We start from the raw sequence: 25,804 nt of genomic DNA on the forward strand, positions 1-25,804 counted from the left end.
GCACCAATCTCTCCCACTGACCTCAGCATGTCTCAGGACATGGCCCTTGGACTGTAAGTGCTTCTGAACGTATTATAGAGCACCACATACATTTGCAGTGCTATGTAAATAATTATTACCAAAGATACGACATCTAAGGGTAATGGATGCTCATTTGAATGGTAATTAAAAGGTTCAAGGCTTTTAAAGTAAAATTAAGCTGGAGCTGAGGTGCATATGGAAACTGACAAGAACTCTCTGATTTCAAGAATGATCATGCAATCAGTGAAAAGGGATCACTTATCAAGGTAACTCATGCTCTGTGAATTTATTGCCTCCTCAGAACCACTCTGTAGGAACCATGTGCCTAGCATACAGTCAATCTATCTGGGTGTGTAAAGGGTTTGCATCACCATAATATCTGTGCACCACAAAACTTTAAGCAGTTAGGGGTCACACTCAGCTCCCTAGACCCTTATATTCCACTGATCAAAGATGTAAATAACATGCCTCTTCAAACTGTCCCTCAGTTTCTCTCTAACTCCAGAAACTTTGGAACGTGAGCTCTGAAGTAGAGAAGAAGAAGAAGGAGGGTCCATGAGGCACTGGAGAACCAGTATAATCAGAGAGCAAGAGTTACCTTGGTGAGCAACCCCTTCACCTTCTTATACGGTGATGAGACAATGAATGAGAACGAGGACGAGAATCCACTGCAGGAATGTCCTGAACAAGTGGAACTGCAGGGGACCTTATTGAGACAAGGTGAAGGGAATTTTTCCCAGTGCTTGGAACAGAGAAAAGCCTGGAGTAATTGGCACAGGTCAGAGAGGAAGCTGGGAAACTGCCAAAGGAATAAAGTGTATGAATCTATTGAATGTGGGGAAGGAGGCAAGGATCCCAAAAAAACCACAATTCAGCAGACAAATGAGAATGAAAAGAACGCCTATAAATGCTTGGACTGTGGGAAAAGCTTCAGTCATCGCTCAAATCTTACTAGACATGGGAGAATCCACACTGGAGAGAGACTTTATAAATGCTTAGACTGTGAGAAAAGCTTCAGTCGGAGCTCAAATCTTATTAGCCATAGGATAATCCACACTGGAGAGAAACCCTATAAATGCTTGGACTGTGGGAAGAGCTTCAGTCAGCGCTCAGGCCTTATTAACCATGGCGGAGTCCACATGGAAGAGAACCCCTATAAATGCTTGGACTGTGGGAAAAGCTTCAGTCATCGCTCAAATCTTACTAGACATGGGAGAATCCACATGGGAGAGAGACTTTATAAATGCTTAGACTGTGGGAAAAGCTTCAGTCGGAGCTCAAATCTTATTAGCCATAGGATAATCCACACTGGAGAGAAACCCTATAAATGCTTGGACTGTGGGAAGAGCTTCAGTCGGAGCTCAAATCTTATTAGCCATAGGATAATCCACACTGGAGAGAAACCCTTTAAATGCTTGGACTGTGGGAAGAGCTTCAGTCAGCGCTCAGGCCTCATTAGCCATAGGATAATCCACACTGGAGAGAACCCCTATAAATGCTTAGACTGTGGGGAAAGCTTCAGTCGAAGCTCAAATCTTATTAGCCATAGGATAATCCACACTGGAGAGAAACCCTATAAATGCTTGGACTGTGGGAAGAGCTTCAGTCAGCGCTCAGGCCTTATTAACCATGGTAGAATTCACATGAGCAAGAACTCCTATAAACGCTTGGACTGTGGGAAGAGCTTCAATCAGCGCTCAGGCCTTATTAGCCATGAGAGAACCCACACAGGAGAGAGACCCTATAAATGCTTGGACTGTGGGAAAAGCTTCAGTCGGAGCTCAAATCTTACTGCTCTTAGGAGACTGCACACTGGAGAGAGACCCTATAAGTGTTTGGACTGTGGGAAAAGCTTCAGTCGGAAGGCACATCTTATTAGACATGGGAGACTCCACACTGGTGAGAAACCCTATAAATCTGTGGTTCTCAAACTTTAACAACCCGAGGACCCCCCTTTAATTGAAAAATTTTCAAGGACCCCCGCAAGCCCACTGCTCAGCCACAGGCTCCGATCCCACTCCACCCCTTCTCCCAAGCCCCCACCCCTGCCCCTCCTCTTCCCTGCCTCTTTCTGCCTCCTCCCCCAAGCGCACTCTGTCCCCACTCCTCCCTCTCCTGCCCAGTGCCTCCTGCACACTGCTGAACAGCTGTTTTGAGGCATGCAGGAGTGACTGGGAGGGAGGGGGAGGAGTTGATCAGCGGGGACAGCATCCCCGGACATGACTCGTTGACCCACTGGAGTACCCTTACGGACCCCTGGACCCCAGTTTGAGAAACCCTGCTATAAATGCCTGTACTTCAGGAAGAGCTTCATTTATTGCTCAAGTCTTAATTAACCGTGAGAGAAACCATGCAGGAGAGAGACCCTATAAATGCTTGGACTGAGGTAAAAGCTTCATTCAGCACTCGGGCCTTATTAACCATGGGAGAATCCATATGCGGGAGAGACCCTAAAAATGCCTGCAGTGTGAGAAAAGTTTCAATGCACCATCAGCCCTTATTATACATCAGAGAACCCATAGAGGAGAAGAACCCTATAAATACTTGGATTGTGGGACAAGCTTTAATCATTTCACATCTGAGAACACACACAGGAGATAAAACCTGTAAGTGCCTGCACTGTGGGAAAAGCTTCAGTGAGAGCTCAAATGTGGACACAAGAATAAATGGATATAAACTGGCAATCAGGAAGTTTAGACTTGAAATTAGACAAAGGTTTCTAACCATCAGAGGAGTGAAGTTCTGGAACAGCCTTCCAAGGGAAGCAGTTGGGGCAAAAGACCTATTTGGCTTCAAGATTAAACTTGATAAGTTTATGGAGGAGATGGTATGCTGGGATAACATGATTTTGGCAATTAATTGATCTTTAACTATTCATGGTAAATAGGCCCAATGCCCTGTGATGGAATGTTAGATGGGATGGGATCTGAGTTACTACAGAGAATTCTTTCCTGGGTATCTGGCTGGTGAGTCTTGCCCACATGCTTAGGGTTCAGCTGATCGCCATATTTGGGGTCAGGAAGGAATTTTCCTCCAGGGCAGATTGGAAGAGGCTCTGGGGGTTTTTCACCTTCCTCTGCAGCATGGGACACGGGTCACTTGCTGGAGGATTCTCTGCACCTTGAAGTCTTTAAACCATGATTTGAGGACTTCAATAGTTCAGACATAGGTGAGAGGTTTATTGCAGGAGTGGGTGGGTGAGATTCGGTGGCCTGCTTGTGCAGGAGGTCAGACTAGATGATCATAATGGTCCCTTCTGACCTTAATATCTATGAAATCTTATTATACGTAAGACATCAGAGATTAAAGGCAGCCAAAATTGGACAAGAGAATGGATCAAAATATTTGTTTTGGATGAGTTTCTTAAACAGTCTGCTTGGAAACATAATTATTTCCCCTGTGGAGACTTTCTGGACTCTAGCAGCATTGTATTTGCTCTCTGGAAGAAGTGTCATCTTGACCTAGGTGCCCTGGATGTTTGGGTGCACTACCCAATCTCCCTGCTGGGGCAAAAGATCTTGGCTTAGGGGAAGAATGCAAGGTTGTTCCCTGGAAAGAGCCCGCAGAGCTGAAAAGCAAGTTTGCCAGGCTCCTGTCCAAGCAACAGAGTTCACCCTGGCCTTGCACTTAATTGCTAGGGTATTAAACAAAATGAAGAAAAAGGCAGAGAGGAAGCCTTAACTCTAGTGTGAAAGAAGCATCTGATAGCATCTTGGGTCCTTGCCTGTCATGGACCAAAGTCTCACACAACTGTTTGCTACAAGTTAAAACAAGTCCAAGTCCAGGTAACCTCACTCGGCAGAAATCAGATATGCAATGAGGGCCTGAGTGACTGATCACACTGATCCACCCCTTTCTGACTCAGATCATAGGCAGTAGTGTGTTTGGCACTTGACAGATGCTCTGCAGACATGGTTACCTTGCTCTGAATGCACCATTCCCACAGATACATTGTTCCCTGACCAAACAAAGGGAACAGATAACATTTGTTCAGATAATCCATTGCAACCATGTTGTTCGTGAGAAGAAATGCCATCTGATCTGTGAAAAAAAATCCCTAAGTTTATGTGAAGTTTCCTGAGACCTCTATAGGCCATGAACCATTGAGGATATTCAGTGACCCCTTCAGCACAGCAGACCTTGGACATTAAGCAACCAAGTTTGAAAATTTTGGCCTCTGTTTACAAAAAGAGATCATAGTTTGTTCATGGCAAAAGGTTTTTTATATTCATAATGAAAAACAAAATTACTTAAAATCTGAGTTATTTCACTTTGCTACAAATGCTAAGTTAGACCCATTTTGCCAAAATTTTTATCTCATTGCATGAATTTTTCACTCATAAATGGACCCCCCACGATCAAGCTGATTTCTGAGGAAAAAATAGGAGCATTTCTGAGCAAAAGGTTTTTGAAATATAAGCTCAAAATATGAATGTTCACATTTTGATTCCAAAATAGTCAACCACTGAAATCCATAGAAAAGCTACATTGTGGACTTTCATATTGATAGACTGTGCACAATGACTATCAGCTCTCATTTATATAAAATCTTTCTTATTGTGTATAATTTCAAATGCCCATTTTGGAACTTTAATGTAAAGGATTAATAGAACTTTTATCGACAGCTCTACAAATTTTTTTTAATGTTTCAGCTAGATTGAAAATGTTAACAGCAATTCTCTGTCACCGCTGAGATTCTTTAAAAAAGGTCAAACAATAGTTTATAACAGTACAAAAGTATCTTCCACACAATGCTTTGAAAATGTATTTCTGTCCCGTTAATACTGATTACAGATATAACATAGCAAACCTTATGAAGTGCTTCTTGGACAATAGCTTCACTTTCATTGTCCAATGCTGACGTGGCCATATCTAGTAGCAGGATTTTAGGGTTTCGGACAAGGGCTCGAGCAATAGCTATCCTTTGTTTCTGACCTCCACTCATCTGGCCTCCACCCTCTCCAACAAGGGTGTCAAATTGCTGGGTGGAAGGGAAAAATTGAATAATTAACAAAGAATTCTATTCTGCTCTCATTGATGTCAATAGTAAAAATCTCTCACAGATTTCCATGGGAGCAGGCCCAAAATGAATAACAACCTTTGGAAGACAAGTACAGTGTGGCAGGGTTCTAGATCCTTCATAGAACTGTAGAGCAGACTCCTCCATATTTAACAAATCTTTTCTTCCCAAACTGGGCTTCTCATGTGTACCAGTCCTAAACCAAACTTATATACTCAGATAAAACTTAAGGTTCATTTTGACCCAGCATAATTCAATCAGCAAGAACTGCACCATGGGGGAAAATCACCCATCTCTCCCTCCCCAGTGGGCAGCTCACCAGCTAACATTCCAGCAGTTTGGGCTTGTCTGTAGATGGAAGGGACCCATGTGGCCTTAGATGACTCATGATGATCACTGTAGTGTAGCAATGTCAGGCACACGGGCGCTCTTTAGTCCAGGTCAGGATTTAGGTGACTGCACAGCTTGTGTGGAGTTAGTTTGGGAGCTAGAGAGCCAGATATGGCCTTGTCTATGTCCTATAGCCCCAGCGTAGAATCTCCATTGTGACAAAGTTCCTGCTCTACCTTGGTGGGTCTTGTGCTTATTGGCAGATTTGCTCTCCTTGGAGCTTCACGGCAGCCCTCAGCTTGGCCGTTTTTCTGAATTCACAGTCCAGGTCGACTCCTCCTGTGTCTGACCAGGAGCTGGAAGGATTTGGGGGGAACCCGGGCCCACCCTCTACTCCGGGTTCCAGCCCAGGGCCCTGTGGATTGCAGCTGTCTAGAGTGCCTCCTGGAACAGCTGTGCGACAGCTACAACTCCCTGGGCTACTTCCCCATGGCCTCCTCCCAACACCTTCTTTATCCTCACCATAGGACTTTCCTACTTGTGACTGAAATGCTTGTACACCTCAGTTCTCCAACTGTCTGCGTTCTCACTCTCAGCTCCTAGTGCCTCTTGCTCCCAGCTCCTCACACACACACCACAAACTGAAGTGAGCTCCTTTTTAAAACCCAGGTGCCCTGATTAGCCTGCCTTAATTGATTCTAGCAGCTTCTTGATTGGCTGCAGGTGTTCTAATCAGCCTGTCTTAATTATCTCCAGAAGGTTCCTGATTGTTCTGGAACCTTCCCTGTTTCTTTACCCAGGGAAAAGGGACCTACTTAGCCTGGGGCTACTATATCTGCCTTCTATTACTCTCCTATAGCCATCTGGCCCAACCCTGTCACACCATATATTCACTTATAACCAAATTCTGCCTTTTCTCTACTGCCAAGGACACTGCAAGCTGTGTGTGTATTACAGTCTTTCTAACGTGGCCTATCTACTTCACCTGGGAACCTAGGAAAGCAGCTTGGGATGATAAAATGTTTGCCTCTGAGCAAATTAGTTGTATTTTAACCCTGGCCAAAAGGAATCTATTTTAACTCTGTCCAGGAATCAGTTTAGGCCAGTCAGATACTTAAATAATATCCGTAAGGACTAACGTGCCAATTAATATGAGCTAGGGGCACAGAGGTTACTGGGCCTGATGAACCAACAGCTCTAGGAGGTTGGGATTAAGGGGCAGAGGAACCTCCATATGACAGATAGTATTAGGATAGGAGGGTGGGGAGCTGGAAGGTTCTTCATAGACTATTCAGAAACACATTTAGGTGAGTGCGAGGACTGGATCCTAACTAGCTTTTTGCCTGGGCAGAACCAGACCTGGGAAGTGTGAAAATCTGCCTTTCCTCTCTTTGATGTATTGATTATTACCACGTAGTTCTAGATTTCCCCTGATACTGAATGTTCTGTGTATGTTTCTTGGGGAGTGTATTCATCTTTGCTCCCAAATGTGGCCAAATACATGTAGTACACCTTATTTAGTCACTTCAAAGGAATGTGTGTAACTCTATTATTTTCATTCATTCTATGCTTTCTCCCCATCCATTTGAGTACTCAACAGGTTGCCCATAGAATCACAGAACTGTAGGGCTGGAAGGGTTCTCAAAAGGTCATCTAGTCTATACCCTTTTTCCCCCGATGAGGCAAGACCAACTATAATTAGACCATCCCTTACAGGTGTTTGCCTCATCTGTTCTTAAAAACCTCCAGTTATGGGGATTTCACAACCTCCCTTGGAAGCCTATTCAAGAGCTTAACTATCCTTATAGTTAGAAAGTTTTATTACTATCTAACCTAAATCTCCCTTGCTGCAGATTAAGCCCATCACTTCTTGTACTACCTTCAGTGGACATGGAGAACAATTGATCAGTGTCCTCTTCATAACAGCCCTTAACATATTTGCAGACTTGCTATCAGGTCCCACCTCAGTCTTCATTTTCTCAAGACTAAACATGCCCAGTGTTTTTAACCTTTCCTCAGAGGTCAGGTTTTCTAAAAAGTTTTTAATTTTCATTGCTTTCCTCTGGACTCTGTCCAATTTGGCCACATCTTTAATAAAACATGGTGCCCATAACTGGATACAGTACTGCTGCTGAGGCCTCACGAGAACTGAGAGTGAGACAGTTGCCTCCCATGTCATACATACAACACTCCTGTTAATACACCCCACAGTGATATTAGTCTTTTTTGCAACTGCATCATATTGTTGATTCATATTCAATTTGTGATCCAGTCTAACCCCCAAATCCTTTCAGCACTACTATTGTCTAACCACTTATTCTCCATTTTGTGATTGTGCATTTGATTTTTAATTCTTAAATGTAGTTAGAATCATAGATGATTAGGGTTGGAAGAGACCTCAGGAGGTCATCTAGTGCAACCCCCTGCTCAAAGCAGGACCAACACCAACTAAATCATCTCAGCCAGGGCTTTGTCAAGCCAGGCCTTAAAAACCTCTAAGGATGGAGATTCCACCCTAGGTACCCCATTCCAGTGCTTCACCACCCTGCTAGTGAAATAGTGTTTCCTAATATCCAACCTAGACCTCCCCCACTGCAACTTGAGACCATTGCTCCTTTGCACTTGTCTATATTGAATTTCATCTAGTTGATTTCAGACCAATTCTCCTATTTGTTAAGGTTGTTTTGAATTCTAATCCTGTCCCTCAAAGTGCTTGCAACCCCTCCCAGCTTGGTGTCATCCACTAATTGTATAAGCATGCTCTCCACTCCATTATCTAAGTTATTCATTAAAATATTGAATAGCACCAGATGCAGGACTGACCCCTGCAGGACCTAACTAAATACCTTTCCCCAGTTTGACAAGGAACTATTCATAACAACTTTTTAGTATGATCTTTCAACCAGTTTTGCACCCACATTATAGTAATTTTATCCAAACCACATTTCCCTAGTTTGCTTATGAGAATGTCATGTGGGACTGTGTCAAAAGCCTTACTAAAAATCAAAATATATCATGTTCACTGCTTGCCCCCCATCCACTATGCCAATAACATTGTCAAAGAAGGAAATTAGGTTGGTTTGGCATGATTTGTTCTTGACAAATCCATCGTTTGCTATTCCTGATAACCCTATTATCCTATAGGTGGTTACAAATTGATTGTTTAATCATTTGTTCCAATCTCTTTCAGGTATCAAAGTTAAGCTGACTGGTCTATAATTCCCTGGGTCCTCTTTTTCCCCTTTTTGAAAGATAGGTAGTATGTTTTCCATTCTCCAGTCCTGATCATGGTTGCAGAGAGAAAGGAAGAGGAATTTTCTCACTATTCATCAAGTTCTGATGAAATACTTTAGCAGGCAAAATTTACCAGTGGCAGATCCATGATAAAGTTGTAGGCATTGGCTTCCTTGGCTGCTTTGATGATGTCTTCCATACTAGCATCATCTTGGCCATAGCGAATGTTCTCTGCAATTGTGGTAGCAAACAGGACTGGTTCTTGCTCAACAATACCAATCAGTGAGCGCAACCACTGAATGTTAAGGGAGCGAATGTCATGGCCATCAAGGGTAACCTACAGAAGAACACCAGTTAAAAGTGAAAAAGCAGCCATAGGTGCCAACTTTTTCCGGTGCTGGTGGGTACTCGCCCCCAACCCCGCCCTGACTCTACCCCTGCCCCGCCCCTCCCGCCCCTGCCCCCCCATTCCAACCCCTTCCCCAAACTCTGCCCCCTCCCTGCCCCATTGGAGTCCTTCTCCAAACCCCCACCCTGGCCCCGCCTCTTCCCAGAGCGTGCTACGTTCCTGCTCCTCCCAGGGCCGGCTCCAGGCACCAGCGAACCAAGCAGGTGCCTGGGGCGGCAAATGTAAAGGGGCGGCAGGACGTCGGGCTCTGGCAATACGGCGGCCGCACCATCACTCCACCTCTGTGTTCGGCAGGCAGGATTCCACCTTCCCGTTTGGTGGCAAGTGTTTTTTTTTTTTGCCGCTTGGGGAGGTAAAAACGCTGGAGCCGGCCCTGCCTCCTCCCCCTCCCTCCCTCCCAGTGCTTGCCACCGTGATACAGCTGTTTCGCGGCGGCAAGCGCTGGGAGCTGGGGGGAGAAGCGGGGACACAGCACACTCCGGGGAGAGGAGGTGAGCTGGGAGGTGAGCTGGGGCGGGGCAGGGAGCTGAGTTAATTTTTCCCGGTGGGTGCTCCAGCCACGGCGTTGGCGCCTATGAAAGCAGCTGATCTCACACTGCTGTAACTCTACAGCCTCTAATGGAGTTACTCCAGAGTAATTCTGGTACCAGACAGATCAAAACCAGCCTTATTTGGACTTCAGACTATAGATTCAAAAATAAAACTATATAAAGAAATAATGAGAATACTGGACTCAACTCGGCAAGAAGACGAGTGCTTCCCACCCCTCAGGGAAGTAAGCAATTACGTTTACTATATTGTATCATATAAATCTTTAATCAAGATTGGATATTTTGCCAAAAATATGCTCAAACAGGAATTAATTCAGGGAAATCCTATGACCAGACTTTATGATCACAGTGGTCCCCCCGGCTTTATAATCTGTGAATCTATGACAATCAAAAGATAAATCACTTCCCATGAAAAATTTCACATTTGACTTTTCATCCTAATTCAGAATGAATTTTTTTCCCCAAACTGACATTTTAGTTCATTTGCCTCAGTTTCTTATACCTACATCTCAGGGGTTGGTTATGAGAGCTAATCAGTGCTTGTAATAGAGCTGGTCGAAATATTTCAATTGATTTGTTTTTGGGATGAGAAATGGACTTTAGAAAATAGAAATTTTTGCAAATAAAAAGGATTTTAAAAAATGTTCTGGGTGTTTTTTTTCTTTTTTACAAAACCAGAAAATGAAAATTTAGGTTATTTTTGTTTGTTTTTCAGTTCTACATTTTCCTCTCTGCCCCCTGTTCTCTTTCCTGGTTTTCCTTCTCCCCCTCCTTGCTTCACTGGCAAAACAGAAGAAGGAAAAAAGGGGGAAAGGGAAAGAAAGGGAGGGGGAAAGGAACAATGAAAACGAAAAAATTTTGAAAAGGAAAATGTTCAAAACCAGTCATTTTTGATAAAAATGTTCACAAAGATAACTGAACAAACATAAATCCATTCTCTTTTGAAACCAAAGAAATGAAAATTACTTTGAAATTTTCCAGGATTTTTTCTCCGTTTTTCATCCTGCTCCAGTTTGTAAAGCACTTTCAGATCCTCAGATAAAAGGTGTGATATGAGTATAGCATATGCTGATTATTAGCATGACTAGGACATGAGGAAATTATGAAAAGATCACCATAATATGACTGATTTTTATATAAATGGGTTCCAAGTGAGAATTGGTTTATACTTCACTCATCCTTTGACTCTTTTAAGTTCCGTTACAGAGCACCATTTATGTAATTTATACCATGGAGCCAAATGTTAATGAAATAAGAATGTTTATATATTAAACATTTTTTTGTTGGTAATAACACATAGCCAATCCATTCAGCATATACTGTAACAGTATTATAGGTAAGATTTTTTCCATGGAATCTGTGACTTCCAGTGACTTCCGTGACTTCAGCCTGCAGTGGCTGGGAGCTGCAGGGCATAGGGGGGACCCTGGAGCTCCTGGCCACCACAGGCACCAGGGAACCTCGCAGCGCCGAGCCCCCACGGGTGAAGGGGGCCCCCAGAGCTCCCAGTGGCCCACCGCAGCTGCCTAGCCACTAAGTGGGGACCCAGTAACTTGAGCTCTCCATTTTGCCATGGGTATTTTTAGTAAAAGTCACCAACAGGTAATCGGCTTCCATGAATTTTTCTTTATTGCCCGAGACCTGTCGGTGACTTTTACTAAAAATATCTGTGACAAAAACTTAGCCTTAATTATAGGATAATGATTAAGTGCTCAAGACTAAATTTCTCAGGATTTAAAACTGTTTGTCACTTCTGGATTCCCTAGCCTAAATATGACTTTTATATGCATAAGTGAAGTTCTCATTGAAGCTTAGCATTTAATTCTTATTTTGTAGGGAAACCACTTTTGTCCTCACTAAAATCTTCTTTTCTTTCCCATAAATATTGCTGATTGTATCGTTCAGGAGACTCCAGAACAGAACTAAACAAAGCATCCTGCTCGTTTCCTCAGTCACTGTTCTTTGGAATGGATTTTTAAAAAAATCCAGAATCCTGCTTCCCAACTTTGAGTAACAATGATGATACCCTTTAAAGTGAATAAGGTTAGAGAAGCCCTGCTGGAGTAAGACACTCACCATGCCTTCAGTAGGGTCATAGAACCGCTGGATGAGCTGCACTGTGGTGCTTTTCCCAGCTCCACTGGGTCCAACAAAAGCAGTTGTCTCCCCTGATTTAATAACCATGCTAAGATTATCCAAAATCTGAAAGCACAAGAGAGACCATCTATTGTAACTACAACATTCCTGAAACCAAGCAGATGGACTGGAAATCGTCATGTTTTGCTTTCAACTTAAATGAAGACAGGAAAAGAGAACCAAAGGATTTTTAAATAAACTGAAAAGCTTGATTTTACAGTTCGTTAACAGCATTATTTTCCATGAAGGATATACAGACAAATTCTGATCTTTGTTGGTTATGTCTGACTCCCACTGAAATGAAGAGGAGTTGGATACACCCTAGAGGAGAATTTGCTGTATATGCGTTATGAGTACCTGCTAAAATCTACATGTTATGTTTGCACCAAAGATACTGTATAGAATAATATGATACTTAATATGCTGCTCTGTCTAGAAGTGGCTGCATTTATTTGTTTGTCCAATAATACTCTTTTCAAGCAGACTTTGTAACAGCAGCAGTGAAGCAAGAGACATACAGTCAGTGTTCTTTTCCCTCTTCCTAGCACTTTACAGTATAATGCACGGCACTTCCCCAGAACAATGGAAGAATTAAATTATAAAATCTCTTCGCTCATTTTGTTTTACTACCTTCTAGCCTATTTTTGCATAAATTTATAGAACTGTATAATTGATTAAGGAGCTCTGAAAAATAAAAGGAATCCAATAAAAAGTGGAAACATGGACAAATTGCTAAGGAGAAGTACAAAAGAACAGCACAAGCCTCTAGGGACAAAATCAGAAAGGCTAGGGCAAAAAATGAGTTACACGTAGCAGGGGGCATAAATGATAATACGAAGAGATTCTTTAAATACATTAGGAGCAAGACAGCAGGAAGAAGGAAAGTGTAGGTCCTCTGCTTAGCAAGGAAGGAGATCTAATAACTGATGGTGTCAAGACGGTTGAGGTGTTTAAGGCCTATTTTGCTTCAGTTTTCACTAGAAAGCTTAATGATAAACAGATATTCAGCACAATTAATATTAACTATTAATTAATATTAACAACAAGGGGGAAGGATGCAAGACAGAATAGGGAAAGAACAGGTTAAAGACTATTTAGATAAGTTACATATAGATCAGTCAGCAGGGCATGATGAAATTCAACTTCCGTACTTAAACAACTAAGTGAAGCAATCACGGAACCATTAGCAATTATCTTTGAGCACTCATGGACAATGGGTGAGTTCTGGAGAAAGGCACACATAGAGCGACCTTTCAAAAGGGGATAAAGAGGACCTGTGGAATTATTGACCAGCCAGCCTAACTTCAATATTTGGAAAGATAGTGGAACAAATGATTAAAGAATCCATTTGTAAGCACCTAGAGGATAATAGGGTTATAAGGAAAAGCCAGCATGGATTTGTCAAGAACACATCATGCCAAACCTACCTAATTTCCTTCTTTGACAGGGTTAATGGCCTAGTGGATGGGAGGAAGTGGTGGACATGATATATCTTGATTTTTAGTAAAGCTTTTGACACACATGACATTCTCATAAGCAAACTAGGGAAATGTGGTTTAGATTTCCATTCCATAAGGTGGGTGCAAAACTGGCTGAAAGACCATACTTGAAGAGTAGTTATCAATTGTTCACTGTCAAATTCGGGGAGGTATCTTGCAGGGTCCCAGAGGGGTCAGTCCTGGTTCTGGTACTATTCAATATTTTCATGAATGACTTGGATAATGAAGTGGAGACTATGCTTATAAAATTTGTGGATGACACCAAGCTGGGAGGGGTTTCAAGCTTATTGGGGGACAGGATTAGAATTCAAAACAACCTTGACGAATAGGAGAATTGGTCTAAAATCAGCAAGATGAAATTCAATATAGAGAAGTACAAAGTCTACATTTAGGAAACAAAAATCAAATGCACAAGTACAAGATGGAGAATAACTGTCTTAACAATGGTATTGTGGAAAGGATCTGGGGGTTATATTTGTAAATCACAAATTGAATGTAAATCAATAATGTGATGCAGTTGCAAAAAAGGCTAATATCATTGTGGGGTGTATTAATAGGAATGTTGTATGTATGAGACAGGAGGCAACTGTCTTGCTCTACTCAGTTCTGGTGAGGCCTCAGCAACTGTACTGTGTCCAGTTATGGGCACCATGTTTTATTAAAAATGTGGCCAAATTGGACAGAGTCCAGAGGAAAGCAATGAAAATTATAAACATTTTAGAAAACCTAACCTCTGAGGAAAGGTTAAAAACACTGGGCATGTTTAGCCTTGAGAAAAGAAGACTGAGGGGGACCTGCTAGCAAGCCTTTGCCAGAGGATGTTGTGAAGGCGAAAACTATAACAAGGTTCAAAAAAGAACTAGAGAAGTTCATGGAGGATAGGTCCATCAATGGCTATTAGCCAGGATAGGCAGGGATGGTGTCCCCAGCCTCTGTTTGCCAGAAGCTGGGAATGGGCGACAGGGGATGGATCACTTGATGATTACCTGTTCTGTTCATTCCCTTGGGGGCACTTGGCAATTGGCCACTGCGGAAGACAGGATCCTGGGCTAGATGGACCTTTGGTCTGACCCAGTATGACCATTCTTATGTTCTTATGTCTGCACATATGTTAAGGGCTGTTATGAAGAGGACACTGATCAATTGTTCTCCATGTCCACTGATGGTAGGACAAGAAGTAATGGGCTTAATCTGCAGCAAGGGAGATTTAGAATAGCTGTTAGGAAAAACTTTCTAACTATAAGGATAGTTTAGCTCTGGAATAAGCTTCCAAGGGAGGTTGTGGAATCCCCATTATTGGCAGTTTTTAAGAACAGGATGAACAAACTGTCAGTGATGGTCTAAATTTCCTTGGTCCTGCTTCAGCATAGGAGGATAGACTAGATGACCTTCTGAGGTCCCTTCCAGACTTACATTTCTATGAATCTATGATTTCAAGGGAAGCAATATGCAGATGAACCCAGATGAATTTTTGTGAGCTCACAGTCTACAAAAAAGAATTCTCATGAATGTACTGGAAAAGAAAACTACACAACTTCTAACACTGTTGATACCAAAATAATTAATTGCCTACTTTTAAACAAAGGGCTTGTGCTTTTGGAAAGTAAGTTATAACATAGGAGTTTATAGATTACTGACATAACAATATATTCTATTTAGTTACCGTAAATTATTCAAAAGAGGAATGATGAATAATCACCTTTACTTCTGGCCTGGACGGGTAATGGAATGTTACATTGTGGAATTCAATTTCACCTCTTATTTTATCCAGCTTGTAGCCCTCTTCTGACATGCAGTCAATGGTAGGTTTCTAGAGTAGAATTTGTCATGTTATTTATTTGGTGTTAAACAACCGAGACTGCTGCAGTAGATACAGTATTCCTTCCAACACACAAAACAATGACATTTCAGTTTGAAGAGCTCTGGGCTGTACTCCAAAGCAGAACAGATTTTGCTACAGGAGCATAAGACTCTAAGCTAAAATGACAATGTGGTTGTCACTGGTGAGGAAAGTTGGGAAGAGAAATGATGTCTGCATGGGGCACACAGCCATCTCTCTCAGTCTGTTACGTCACTTGGGATAATCCATTAGAAAGGCTGGGTGTGCGTCAAAGCAAAGCATAAGAAATATTGTGGCTTTGTCATTGTAAAAAATCCAAGGAAAAGTCACAGCACACAATGGTATAATTATGAGTAAGTTCACTTTCTATTAGAATCATGTTAAATAATATATAAAGACAGCATAACAACAATTAAAAACACAAACTTCTGTTCTCATCTAAACACACAGACAGGCTTTGGGAGACAGCACCTCATCTGGTGCAAGTCTGCATAGCCCATTGACATCAATGACGCTATATCCATTTACATCAGCTGGAGATTTGGTGCTGGGTGTTTCCTGGAGCTTGGCTACAGTATGAATATTAAGACCTTCTTCTGTGCCTTTAGCCTTAATTTGTAACTGATCATTAGCTGCACTTACAAGACCTGAGCATGAAATATCAGTGTTTGGTAAAAACTTGAATATTCATAAACAAAACATTTAAAGATGTCGATTCAATGTCCTCTTTATAAATTGCAGCTAGGTCTTTTTCTTGTGCAGGCAGCTGTTTCTTAATTACCCTCATTTCACTCATTTACACTGTTAATAAAAGCCTACCCTGCATGGGGCTTATTTAACTATTTTTCACAGCAGACTGACAGAGCTTAGGAATTCTGTACTTACTTTATCTATCGTCTCAAAGATGTTTGTTGCAGCCCCGCGGCCAGTAGCAAAGGCCTCCAAACAAGGAGAAGCCTGACCAAGACTTAAAGCACCTATTAAGACTCCAAAGAAAACCTGAGAAAACATGGGAAGACATTAACTGCTTTATGTTAATTTTTTCCTTAGAGCTTAGAAAACAACCTGGTACAGAACCTGGGTGGTAACTAGACAAGGCCTAAGTCTTCTGGACATGTTTGGGGCTAGCAAGCAGGATTCATGCTCCAATGTTTGAAAACATATAGGACAGAATGGTGATGTGCCCTCTGTATTTGGAGTTTTAAATGCATTGTGTTGTTTGGTATTATGCTCAATCAGCAGCTTTAAAATACTCTTTGGTTGAAGTACTGTTGTTGTTAATGTGGGACCGATGGCTGTATATGTATCCGACCTGCAAATCTTGCTACAAAGGCAGGTTCCTGCCACTGAGAGGATTTCCCCTCCCCCCTATGTAAAAGTGAACCACAGCAGTAGTGCCTAATCCATCAGAACCCATACTCCACCTGCCAGTGCTTGAACTGAGTGAGGGTGGGATGGGACAGCGTACAGGCCCTTTTGGTAGAATGCTGTGTCACTTCGTAGCTGCTGTATTTGTGGAAGCCTCAACTCCACTCCTACAGCATACCCACATTCCTCCTCTGGTTTTGCAAATGAATGCTGTTGCAGCAGCTCACCCCAGCCCTACCCAGTGAAAGTGTTCTTCCCCAATCCTAGCTAAGAACCCAAGAAAGGAATCACTTGCTGATCACCCCTTTCCCAGGATCATGTCCTTTTGTGCTAAGTCAGGGTAGCATGAGAGGAGATCTGACATGGGACCTGAAGAAAGGCTGTGTTTCTGGTGCAGCCTCTCTTTCTGAAGGGATCACTAGAGAGCTCAGCCAGCAGGGGCGAACACCGGCAGGCTGAAGACACTGCACTCCAAGAGCCCACCAGGAAGGCAGGGAATCTGGGGAGGAGGCCAGAATGCTGAAAGCATTTGCCAGAACTTGTCTTCATTGGGAGCTTTGAATGCTCAGTCCTTCTGAAAATCAAACCACTTTTATTAAGGTGCATAAATCTACATTTATGTGCCTGACTGTAGGCACCAAAGTCTGAAAGTGTTGGTCATTGTAATCAGGGGCGAGGAACTCAAAGAATAGGATACTGGGGGACAGAGATCATAAGAACGGTCATAATGGGTCAGACCAAAGGCCCATCTAGCCCAGTATCCTGTCTTCTGACAGTGGCCAATGCCAGGTGCCTCAGAGGGAATGAACAAGTAATCATCAAGTGATCCATTCCCTGTTGCTCATTCCCGGCTTCTGGCAAACAGAAGCTAGGGACACCATTCCTGAACATAATGGCTAATAGCCATTGATGGACCTATCCTCCATGAATTTCTCTAGTTCTTTTTTGAACCCTGTTATAGTCTTGGCCTTCACAACATCCTCTGGCAAAGAGTTCCACAGGTTGACTGTGTGTTGTGTGAAGAAATACTTCCTTTTGTTTGTTTTAAACCTGCTGCCTATTAATTTCATGTGGTGACCCCTAGTTCTTGTGTTATGAGGAGGAGTAAATAAAACTTCCTTATTTACTTTCTCCGCACCAGTCACGATTTTATAGACCTCTATCATATTCCCCCTTAGTCGTCTCTTTTCCAGGCTGAAAAGGCCCAGTCTTATTAATCTCGCCTCATACGGAAGCCGTTCCACACCCCTAATAATTTTTGTTGCCCTTTTCTGAACCTTTTCAAGTTCCAATATATCTTTTTTGAGATGGGGTGACCACATCTGCATACAGTATTCAAGATGTGGGTGTACCGTGAATTTATATAGAGGCAATATGATATTTTCTGTCTTATTATCTATCCCTTTCTTAATGATCAGGGAAGAGGGAAGACTTCTTCATTACTTTGCTTCTTTTATTTCAAGGAACTGGGCTGTAATATATTCTATGTAACATTAACCTGGTAATTGCTACAGTACAAATTGCCCTCATTAGAATTAAACTTTTGTTTAGAACTTATTTTGATTTATGCCATCCCTTCTTGGCTATTATCATGGAGGTGGTAGCTTGATGTAGCAGATAATGAATATCTGGCCTATGCCCTTTGATTTTGGCCCATCTTTTTGCTGTGTTATGACTGATCAGCTTGGAAACAAAAAAAAAATGCAAAGAGGATTATGTGTAACCATTTACATTAGTTTGGTGATGTCTGTGGAATTCTGCTAAGAAGCAGTTAAGGACTCAGCTAGCCTTCTGAGAACAGCAGACAGGCATGTGTAAGGAGAGGCTGGCAGGGTGTGGCAGGTAAACTCTATTGCCAGGGGAGAATAAAAAATACACAGGGGCAGATTCTCCTCTCATTTACACTATTATAAATCAAGACTGAACTCATCCACTGAACTCATCCAAGCTACACTGCTGTAAAATCAGAGTTAAGCAAGAGGGATGTAGGCCCAGTGGTTTTGGTTATAATAAAGGAAAGCATTGCTTGGTTAACCCTCACTGAATTAATTGGATGGGTGTTCAGCACAACCTCTCTGTGACCCAGAAAGGAATATGTGGAGACTGGGTGTATATGTTTAGAGTGATAAGTAAGAAATTTGATGCAAAAGAAAGATGATTGGCAACTCAGAAAGCAGAGAAAAGAAAGGCAGCACTGGAGATATTCCCTTCCAAAGTTGGCTACAGTTTATCAGCTACAAGATAGTTCCCTGCTGGTTGCCATTTACCAGTTGGGAATGCGGAACTACAGTTATTGGGTGCAAGTCAAGGAAATCTCTGACGGGCTTTATCGCTGCACTGACCTATTAGTGCGAAGTGTAATTTCAGGTTATTCCATATTAGGGCCATCTGCCAGCAGTAGAGAATAATTAAAATATCTAAGGATTCAGATTCCATAACATTTAAACCCTGGTATCTCAAACAGCCATTCTACTTCACCTAACAGCTTCCAGAGCTGCATAAAAGTTGGCACAATGTGCTTCCAGCCACCGCTGCAAGAACCAGAGTTTGAACTTTATAGACAGAAATAGCAGCTGAATCCTGGAGTAGTGGAGAAGAAGGTCCTTCAGGGAAAAATAGGGTGTTTTGCCATTTTATATTTGGTAACTAAATACGAGAGCAAAGAGCAGAGAAGAAAAGCATGGTCAGACAGTATTCACCACTCTGAAAGATAGGTGATAACTAATGTACATGTTCAGGGACAGTTCTGAAAAACTATCAGACATGAAAGGGGCAAGTATTATAACCAGTACCTGTAAGAGAGTTCCAGGTGAATACTCATTTTCTTCAAGGACAAGTTTTGAGCCATACCAAAATGCTAATGCATAACACAGGAAGATTATGAACCAGATGTAACCAGTGAAGAATCCTATTATCATCCCTTTTCTAATTCCCCAGCGCTGGGCAAACACTAGGTTTTTATCATATCTAAGGAAAGAATAAAAATGAAAGTGGATGAATTGCATTTACCAGAAAACTTTGATGAGCAAAGACCAATACAATCAGGCTGTTTCATGGAGGGATGTTCCTTCAGTAATACAGTGGATACCATAAAAAATTTAGCATTTACTCCTCTGCAGTAAGGGCCCCATGCTGCTCTCACTGAAATTAACCGCAAAGCTGCTAATGATTCCAATGGGTGTAGTAGCAACCTCAGACAATAAAATTGTAGACTGTCCTATTATAAGTATAAGAAAATATCAGAGTTACTGCAGCTACCTGCCCAAAAGAATTTGCGTTGTTCTGACGTAGGAGAAGTTTTGGATAATTTGTGACAGACTTGCAATCATGCTGTATTTTAAATTAGTTTAAAAGAGAATTGCAGTATAATACCATCAACTCACTACATCTAATTACAAAGAGTAAATAATTGAAAAAAATATATAAATGATCAAGTTAATTAAACAGGAATCTGCAGTCTGATGGCACTTGAAATGCAGCTCAGCATCTGAGTGACTAAAACAAGCAGTTGACACCAAGGTTCTATTAATGTTTAGGGTGGTTTGTTGTTGTTATTGTTAAAGAGAATGGTGAGGTTAAAAATCAAACACTTTAAAAAAATGTCTTTACTAGACCTGGTGAATAGTAGGAAAAACTGTTCATGAATATTTTGGCAACTTCTAAATTAAATTTTGTTTTGACTGTGTTCATGCCCCTTTGTATTTACATTCCATAAGCTAAGGCATATTTATGCAGATATTTTCAGAAAGCAAATTTTGGTGGCCAATAACACTTCACATTATTAACATGTAAAACATGTAAAATCTAATTTACTTTTAAGTGTTTATACTGTTCATTTACTATTTGTATTTTTCCCAATTTGGTCAACAAAAATAGGATAGTCAGTTTCACAATTGCTTGTAATCAATTTCCCTTTCCCTTTCTCAGGCTACATAATGCTATATTTGGCTTGCAAGCAATATAAGAAACGTACATATGTGTTTTCAGATACAGTCCTTACATCATTTGCAACCCACATAGAATTTTTAATAAATCGTAGAAGCATTTCTATTGGGTCTTCAGCGAAAACCTTTATTTTGGAGCACATTGAGCTGAGCCTCCTTGATTTTTTAAAATAATGTCTCATATCTGCTATGGATTATTGCAGTAATTAAAACTTGTTAATTTCTAAACAATAATATAATGTACCGTACAGCACCTCAATCAATCTGCTTCCTTTTTCACAGACTCAAATACTGAGTTTCCAGGCTTTCAAAGAGGCTGCATTTCCTTCAAGTAATTTCTCATTGACAGACATCTATACTACTCCATCTTATGGAGATATTGTAACAGTATTTCTAAAATCTCTTTTGAAAAGCTCATTTTAAAGACATAGATATATTCTTATTTAACAAACAGCTGTCATTAAGTGGGAATGACAACAGGGATAATGGCTGTTGTATTGGCAAAGTGGCTTTTGGTATTTAGAGCAATGTGGATGAAACAGTATAGTATGAATCAATATCTAGCCATTTGGAATGCTAATTCAAAGAAATAAAAGAGACCAGGCTGCTGGAAGGGCATTTTCTGAAAGGGCCCTGTGGCTGGAACTTGCCCCCTGCTGACCTTGATGACTTTCCAGGAACACTGAAAAAGCCACATATTTACCACGGTTTTGGGGAAGGCTGAAAGTATGTTCCTGGAAGTGGTGGGCAGGTGGAAAGGAGTTATTCTGCTGCTGTAATTCACTGGCTGGCTGAGTTATAAGATATTAAAGTTTATGACTGCATGATGCTGCTGGCAGGCTGAGTTTATAGGTTAGCTATGTATGTTTTTTTAATGCTGTTGGGTGGTCATTATTTTGTAGTTGTCAGACTAATTGCCAGGGCCTGGAAGTTTATGATAACCTTTTTTAAAAACAAAAACAAAAAACCACTATTGCTTCAATCTAAAGAAATAAGAAACCTCATAGAAATGTGACTGAACAAACCTTTCAACTTCTTTCCTCTCCCCACCAAAAGCAGCCACTGTTCTGATTGATGACAGCACTTCATCAGCCACAGCACCAGCTTTTGCATATGCCTTTAACTCTAGGCCTGTCAGTTTTGCCACCACCTAAAAAGCCATAAGAAGTATTAGTGGCAAAATATTATCCTGCTCCAGTTTTAGTGCCTACAGTACCGCGTTTAACCAATCAAGCACGATCAGCAAGCACTCCTCATTGTCCACACTACTAGCCAGACTTTATGTCTCCCCAGCGTATTTTAAGCAGAATTTATAGACCACAGATTTTTATTATGCACTTCACCTCCTCCAAATCTTCTGTGTTGTCCTGTCAATGTACAAACCCACACTAGCCTGTGGCCACAATGCATACCTGCACTCTGGGCAGCATGGCCATGCCCCATTGCCAACTGCTCTGCTGATCGTGAGTCACTGGGGAGAGCAACTGGCAATGAGTGGCTTCACATTCTCCTCCTTCATTGCTCCTGCATGTGTCTAAGCAGCTCTGAGAACGGTTAGGCAGAGTTAAACAGCAAGGGAAGGAGTCACAGAGGATGCCAGCTGGAAGTAGAGGGAGCAGCGGCTGTAAACGCCAGGTGCCGCCCAGTTTCCAGTGCTGACTCACTCTTCAGCTGGGCCGACAATAAGGAGTGGGGAAAAGCAGCAAGCAACTACTTCAGAGTTTCCCACCTGCCTGTGTATCTGTTCCTGTTGCCCATAGGGTAGCCATAGGAGTAGCTCAATTAGAGACCTCAGCACTCCCTCATTGTTCCCTTGTGGCAGTCCTTAGCAAAGCCACTGGAGACCAGATGCACAAGCAGCAGCAGGCAGGGTGACCAGATAGCAAGTGTGAAAAATCAGGGTGGGGGTTTGGGGTAATAGGTGCGACAAAGCCCTGACTATCGGGACTGTCCCTATAAAATCAGGACATTTGGTCACCCTAGTGACAGGGCAGTTGCAGCGACTCATTTAAGTGTACCCCTTCCACATCCTCTTTTATTCCATGACAGTAATCAGCTGTACAGCTGCCACAGAGCCCTAAAAGCAGCTTAGGCTTCTCCACCCAGACACCCCTGATAAACTGGACAACTAGGAGTACAGTGACCCATCAGAGACGAAAAGAATATCCATCAGATAGTGGAGAGATGGAAACACCATGGGACAAGCTGAGAGAGGGTTGCCCAGATATCAGGGAGACCAGGTTTGTGGAGAAAACAGAGAGAAACTGGGGCCAGAAAGAGATGGAGCGAAGGATCCAGGCCATGGGGAGAGACAGTGAGCATATAGAAGAAAAGAGAAATAGGGAGAGACAGAGGAAACACTCAATGGACAGAAGAGCAAAATGACAAATGGATAGGAGGGAAATAGAGCAGCCACCACAAAGAAAACGCAGAGCAAGAATAGCCACGCAGAACTTTAAGGGTATTTTTGGGTTTATGTTTTCACACTGCCTTTCATTTCCTGGAAGAAAAATGGGGAATTGCAATGAGGAAGATTTCAGAAAAGGAGAAGCTTTCGCTCACTTGCAGTTGGGGTAGTGAAAATGGGGGAGCAGGGAATGGGGCAAACAAGACATGGCACTATTCCAGAACTTCCTCCCTCTCACACACAGGCACAGTTCAAGCCCCTTGTTGAGGAACTCTCTAAAACATAAGGTACTACAGTGAAAGAAAGCTGTGGGTCAGATTCTGATCTCAGCAACAGCAGTGTCAATCCAAAGTCTCTTGAGTCTCGACAGAGTTCAGTGGAAGTATTTACACCAGTGCCACTGTGACCTGAATCTGGCCCCCAGCCCTATGGTATACTACCATCTCGCTCTAAATGGTCATCGCATTAAGACATGAACTGCATTAAAATCTCTTACCAAGCCCAGGATAGCTGCTCCTATCCCAAGTAGTGGGCTGACAGCAATAATAACCATGGTCAGTTTCCAGCCACTAGCAAATCCTAACAGGAATCCACAAACAAAGGTGGTGAAGCGCTGGATAAACAGTGCTGCTTGATCAGCAATAGCATCATTGATTTTGTTAACATCACTGTAGAGAACAAGAAAAGCAAAGATAGATGAATCTCATTTCCCCTGCATTATAATTCAGAGCTGAATTGGGGCCCTGTAATTTTCCTTGCCCCTATTCTTCCCCACTATCACCACTTTCAGCAACTCTGGGCTGTAGTGAGAAGGAGTTGGTACAATTCCCCCCACTCCATCCAATGGCAAGAGGTATTTGTGTGTGAAATCTAAAGAAGGACTTGAGATACTGACTTCCCCCAGGGGCTGAGCATCCTGCCCTTTGCCCCTTAAAATAGACTGCATTGCCTCCCTTGGTGTACCAGCCCTTCTCTGTGGGATGATTCGGAGGGAGGACAAGGCCAAGACCACAACTCTTCCCTCTCTCTGCTAGCCCCTCTCCACCGCTCTTCCAGCTTCATGTCCCCTTGGAGGGGGGATAGAATGGAGCAGGAGGGAGCAGGGAGTGTATGGACTGCTGTTGTGGGAGGCCCTTGGAAGGCTTCCTTTGCAATCCCTTACCCTTCCTGTGTGGCAGGGCAGTGACTATCACTATCTAGCCCTAGAGCAACTGCACAGTTTTCAGTCACAATGAACACACAGATGCATTTCTGCTGTGTAATGCGCTGTCTCAGTGCAGAAGACATTTCTGGGGGTCTTAATATGACTCAGTGGTCACACACTTCCGCAGCTCTTGGTTGTCACCTTATGCAAAGCTGTCCACTCATGTCACCCTTAGGAGCAGAGGGCATGGAGGTTTGGAAGAGCTATAAGAAGCAGAACTGCTAGCCAGTAAGATGTTAAGTTCTCTACCGCAAAAATAATACCGTTTGATTTGGAAGGTTTGGAAGGTTTCTCTGGCATGTTTTCATGCTGAGGATTCTCTGGGTGTGTGACACAAAGCGGTGCCAAAGAAGAGAACTGGCTTATATCAGAGTAGTTGGAAATGCAAAGCTATTTACATCATCTTTTTCCCCTGAAATTCTTCTTGCCCACACACAACTGACGTTGGTCCAGAAGTTTACTGGAAGTGACAGGCACCACTATGCAATGGCAAGAGGCAGAAGGGAAAAAAGTTCTGCAGTCACAGGAAAGTGACAATGGCAATAGTTGGAATGTAACTTCTCTGCTCTCTCCGTATGCAGTATTTTTTTATGAATGGGATCCTTGATGTATTGTGTTAGCTCTTTATAAGTTTCAGTTCTCCTGTTTGCCAAATGTGGACTGTAGAACTTACAATAGAATTTAGCTGATAAACTCTCTGACAGTCTATGTATTTATATGGACCCCTGTCACGAGAATATCTATGTTTTAACCTAAGTTAGGAGTCCATAACTGGGGTTTCAAGGTCTCATACAAAGCCCATTGAAGTCAATGAGAGTCTTTCCAAAGACTTGAAGGTGTTTGGATCAGGTCTTTAGAGCCTGATCCAACTTCAAATGAAGTCAATAGGAGATGGAATAGCCCCCAGTGGACTGAGTCTTCTAAAGTCTTTTATGTACTGCTGTATTGTTCACAGCACCTTAGAAACTAAAAGGACATGCGCTGTGGCATAGGGTTCTTCTAGATTACTTACTCAGAGATTCGTGTATTCAGTTCTCCTACTGATGTACAGTCAAACCAGCCTATATCCATTCTCATTATTTTCCTGAAATATGCTTTCCTGATTTTCTGAATCTGACGAGCTGCAGACATTACCCAAAAGCAGATCTGGGAAGACAGTAATGTGGATACTGACTTACTGTTAAGAAAACCCTTTCCATTCCCGCAACTGCAAAAAAGTAACATGGTTAATGATGAGATAACCATTAACATGGAATATATTCTAACTACATACATGTGACATCTGCTTGATGTACATCTGCCTGGGAATTTTCATCAGAACCTGGGATGTGAGAGACCCTGCTTCCAGATTCAGAGCAAAGACTTGAACATAGGCCTCCGAACTCTGAGGTGAGTGCCCTAATCATCGGGCTATTGGCTATTCAGGAGTGGGTGGGTGGGTCTCTCTCTCTCTCTTCTCCCACTCCCAGATGTATTTTGTATTTTATTTCAGGTCTCAGTTTTGTCCCAGTGCAGAATTGGAAAATTTCTGACACCTCCAAAATATTCGTGGGCTGTCAAAACCATTTCCTGCCCAGCTCTAATTTTATGCCTTTTGTTTTACATAAGCTGACATGCTTTACAGGGTCTGGTGCAAGCAGTTGCCTCCATTATAAGAGTTGGAGAGGTAATGCAAGACAACTGACATCGATGGGGTTGCATGGCTGTCCCTGGGGACAAAATCTGGCTATCTATATGTATATGTAATGTTCAGATCACATCACTCACTGCCGAAACAAAGCCAGTGCTAGGGCAGCAACCATTCTGCACCAGCAAAATTCCACGTGCTTTTAGGAGGAAGA

The 25,804-nt window shown here is 42.3% G+C and overlaps 2 protein-coding genes across 2 annotated transcripts in view; one reads left to right on the forward strand and one right to left on the reverse strand.

The window, feature by feature from the left end:
- The window catches only part of ABCB11 (ATP binding cassette subfamily B member 11), a 69,924-nt gene that overhangs the window by 32,182 nt on the left and 11,938 nt on the right, over window positions 1–25,804 (reverse strand). The window contains exons 6-14 of the mRNA XM_077829603.1: window positions 24,976–25,109; window positions 23,256–23,427; window positions 21,378–21,502; window positions 19,201–19,375; window positions 15,926–16,039; window positions 14,900–15,010; window positions 11,642–11,767; window positions 8,739–8,942; window positions 4,832–5,002 (exon numbers count right to left, since the gene is read on the reverse strand). Coding sequence (XP_077685729.1) covers window positions 4,832–5,002; window positions 8,739–8,942; window positions 11,642–11,767; window positions 14,900–15,010; window positions 15,926–16,039; window positions 19,201–19,375; window positions 21,378–21,502; window positions 23,256–23,427; window positions 24,976–25,109 — 1,332 coding nt within the window. The remainder of the gene's footprint in view (window positions 1–4,831; window positions 5,003–8,738; window positions 8,943–11,641; window positions 11,768–14,899; window positions 15,011–15,925; window positions 16,040–19,200; window positions 19,376–21,377; window positions 21,503–23,255; window positions 23,428–24,975; window positions 25,110–25,804) is intronic.
- LOC144272332 (uncharacterized) lies at window positions 40–3,002 on the forward strand. Its single transcript, XM_077830332.1, has 2 exons — window positions 40–53; window positions 629–3,002. The coding sequence occupies exons 1-2, from the start codon at window positions 40–42 to the stop codon at window positions 1,956–1,958; spliced, it is 1,344 nt and encodes a 447-aa protein (XP_077686458.1). The 3' UTR covers window positions 1,959–3,002.

Source organism: Eretmochelys imbricata, chromosome 11, assembly GCF_965152235.1.
Source record: "Eretmochelys imbricata isolate rEreImb1 chromosome 11, rEreImb1.hap1, whole genome shotgun sequence".
NCBI classification, from domain to species: domain Eukaryota; kingdom Metazoa; phylum Chordata; order Testudines; family Cheloniidae; genus Eretmochelys; species Eretmochelys imbricata.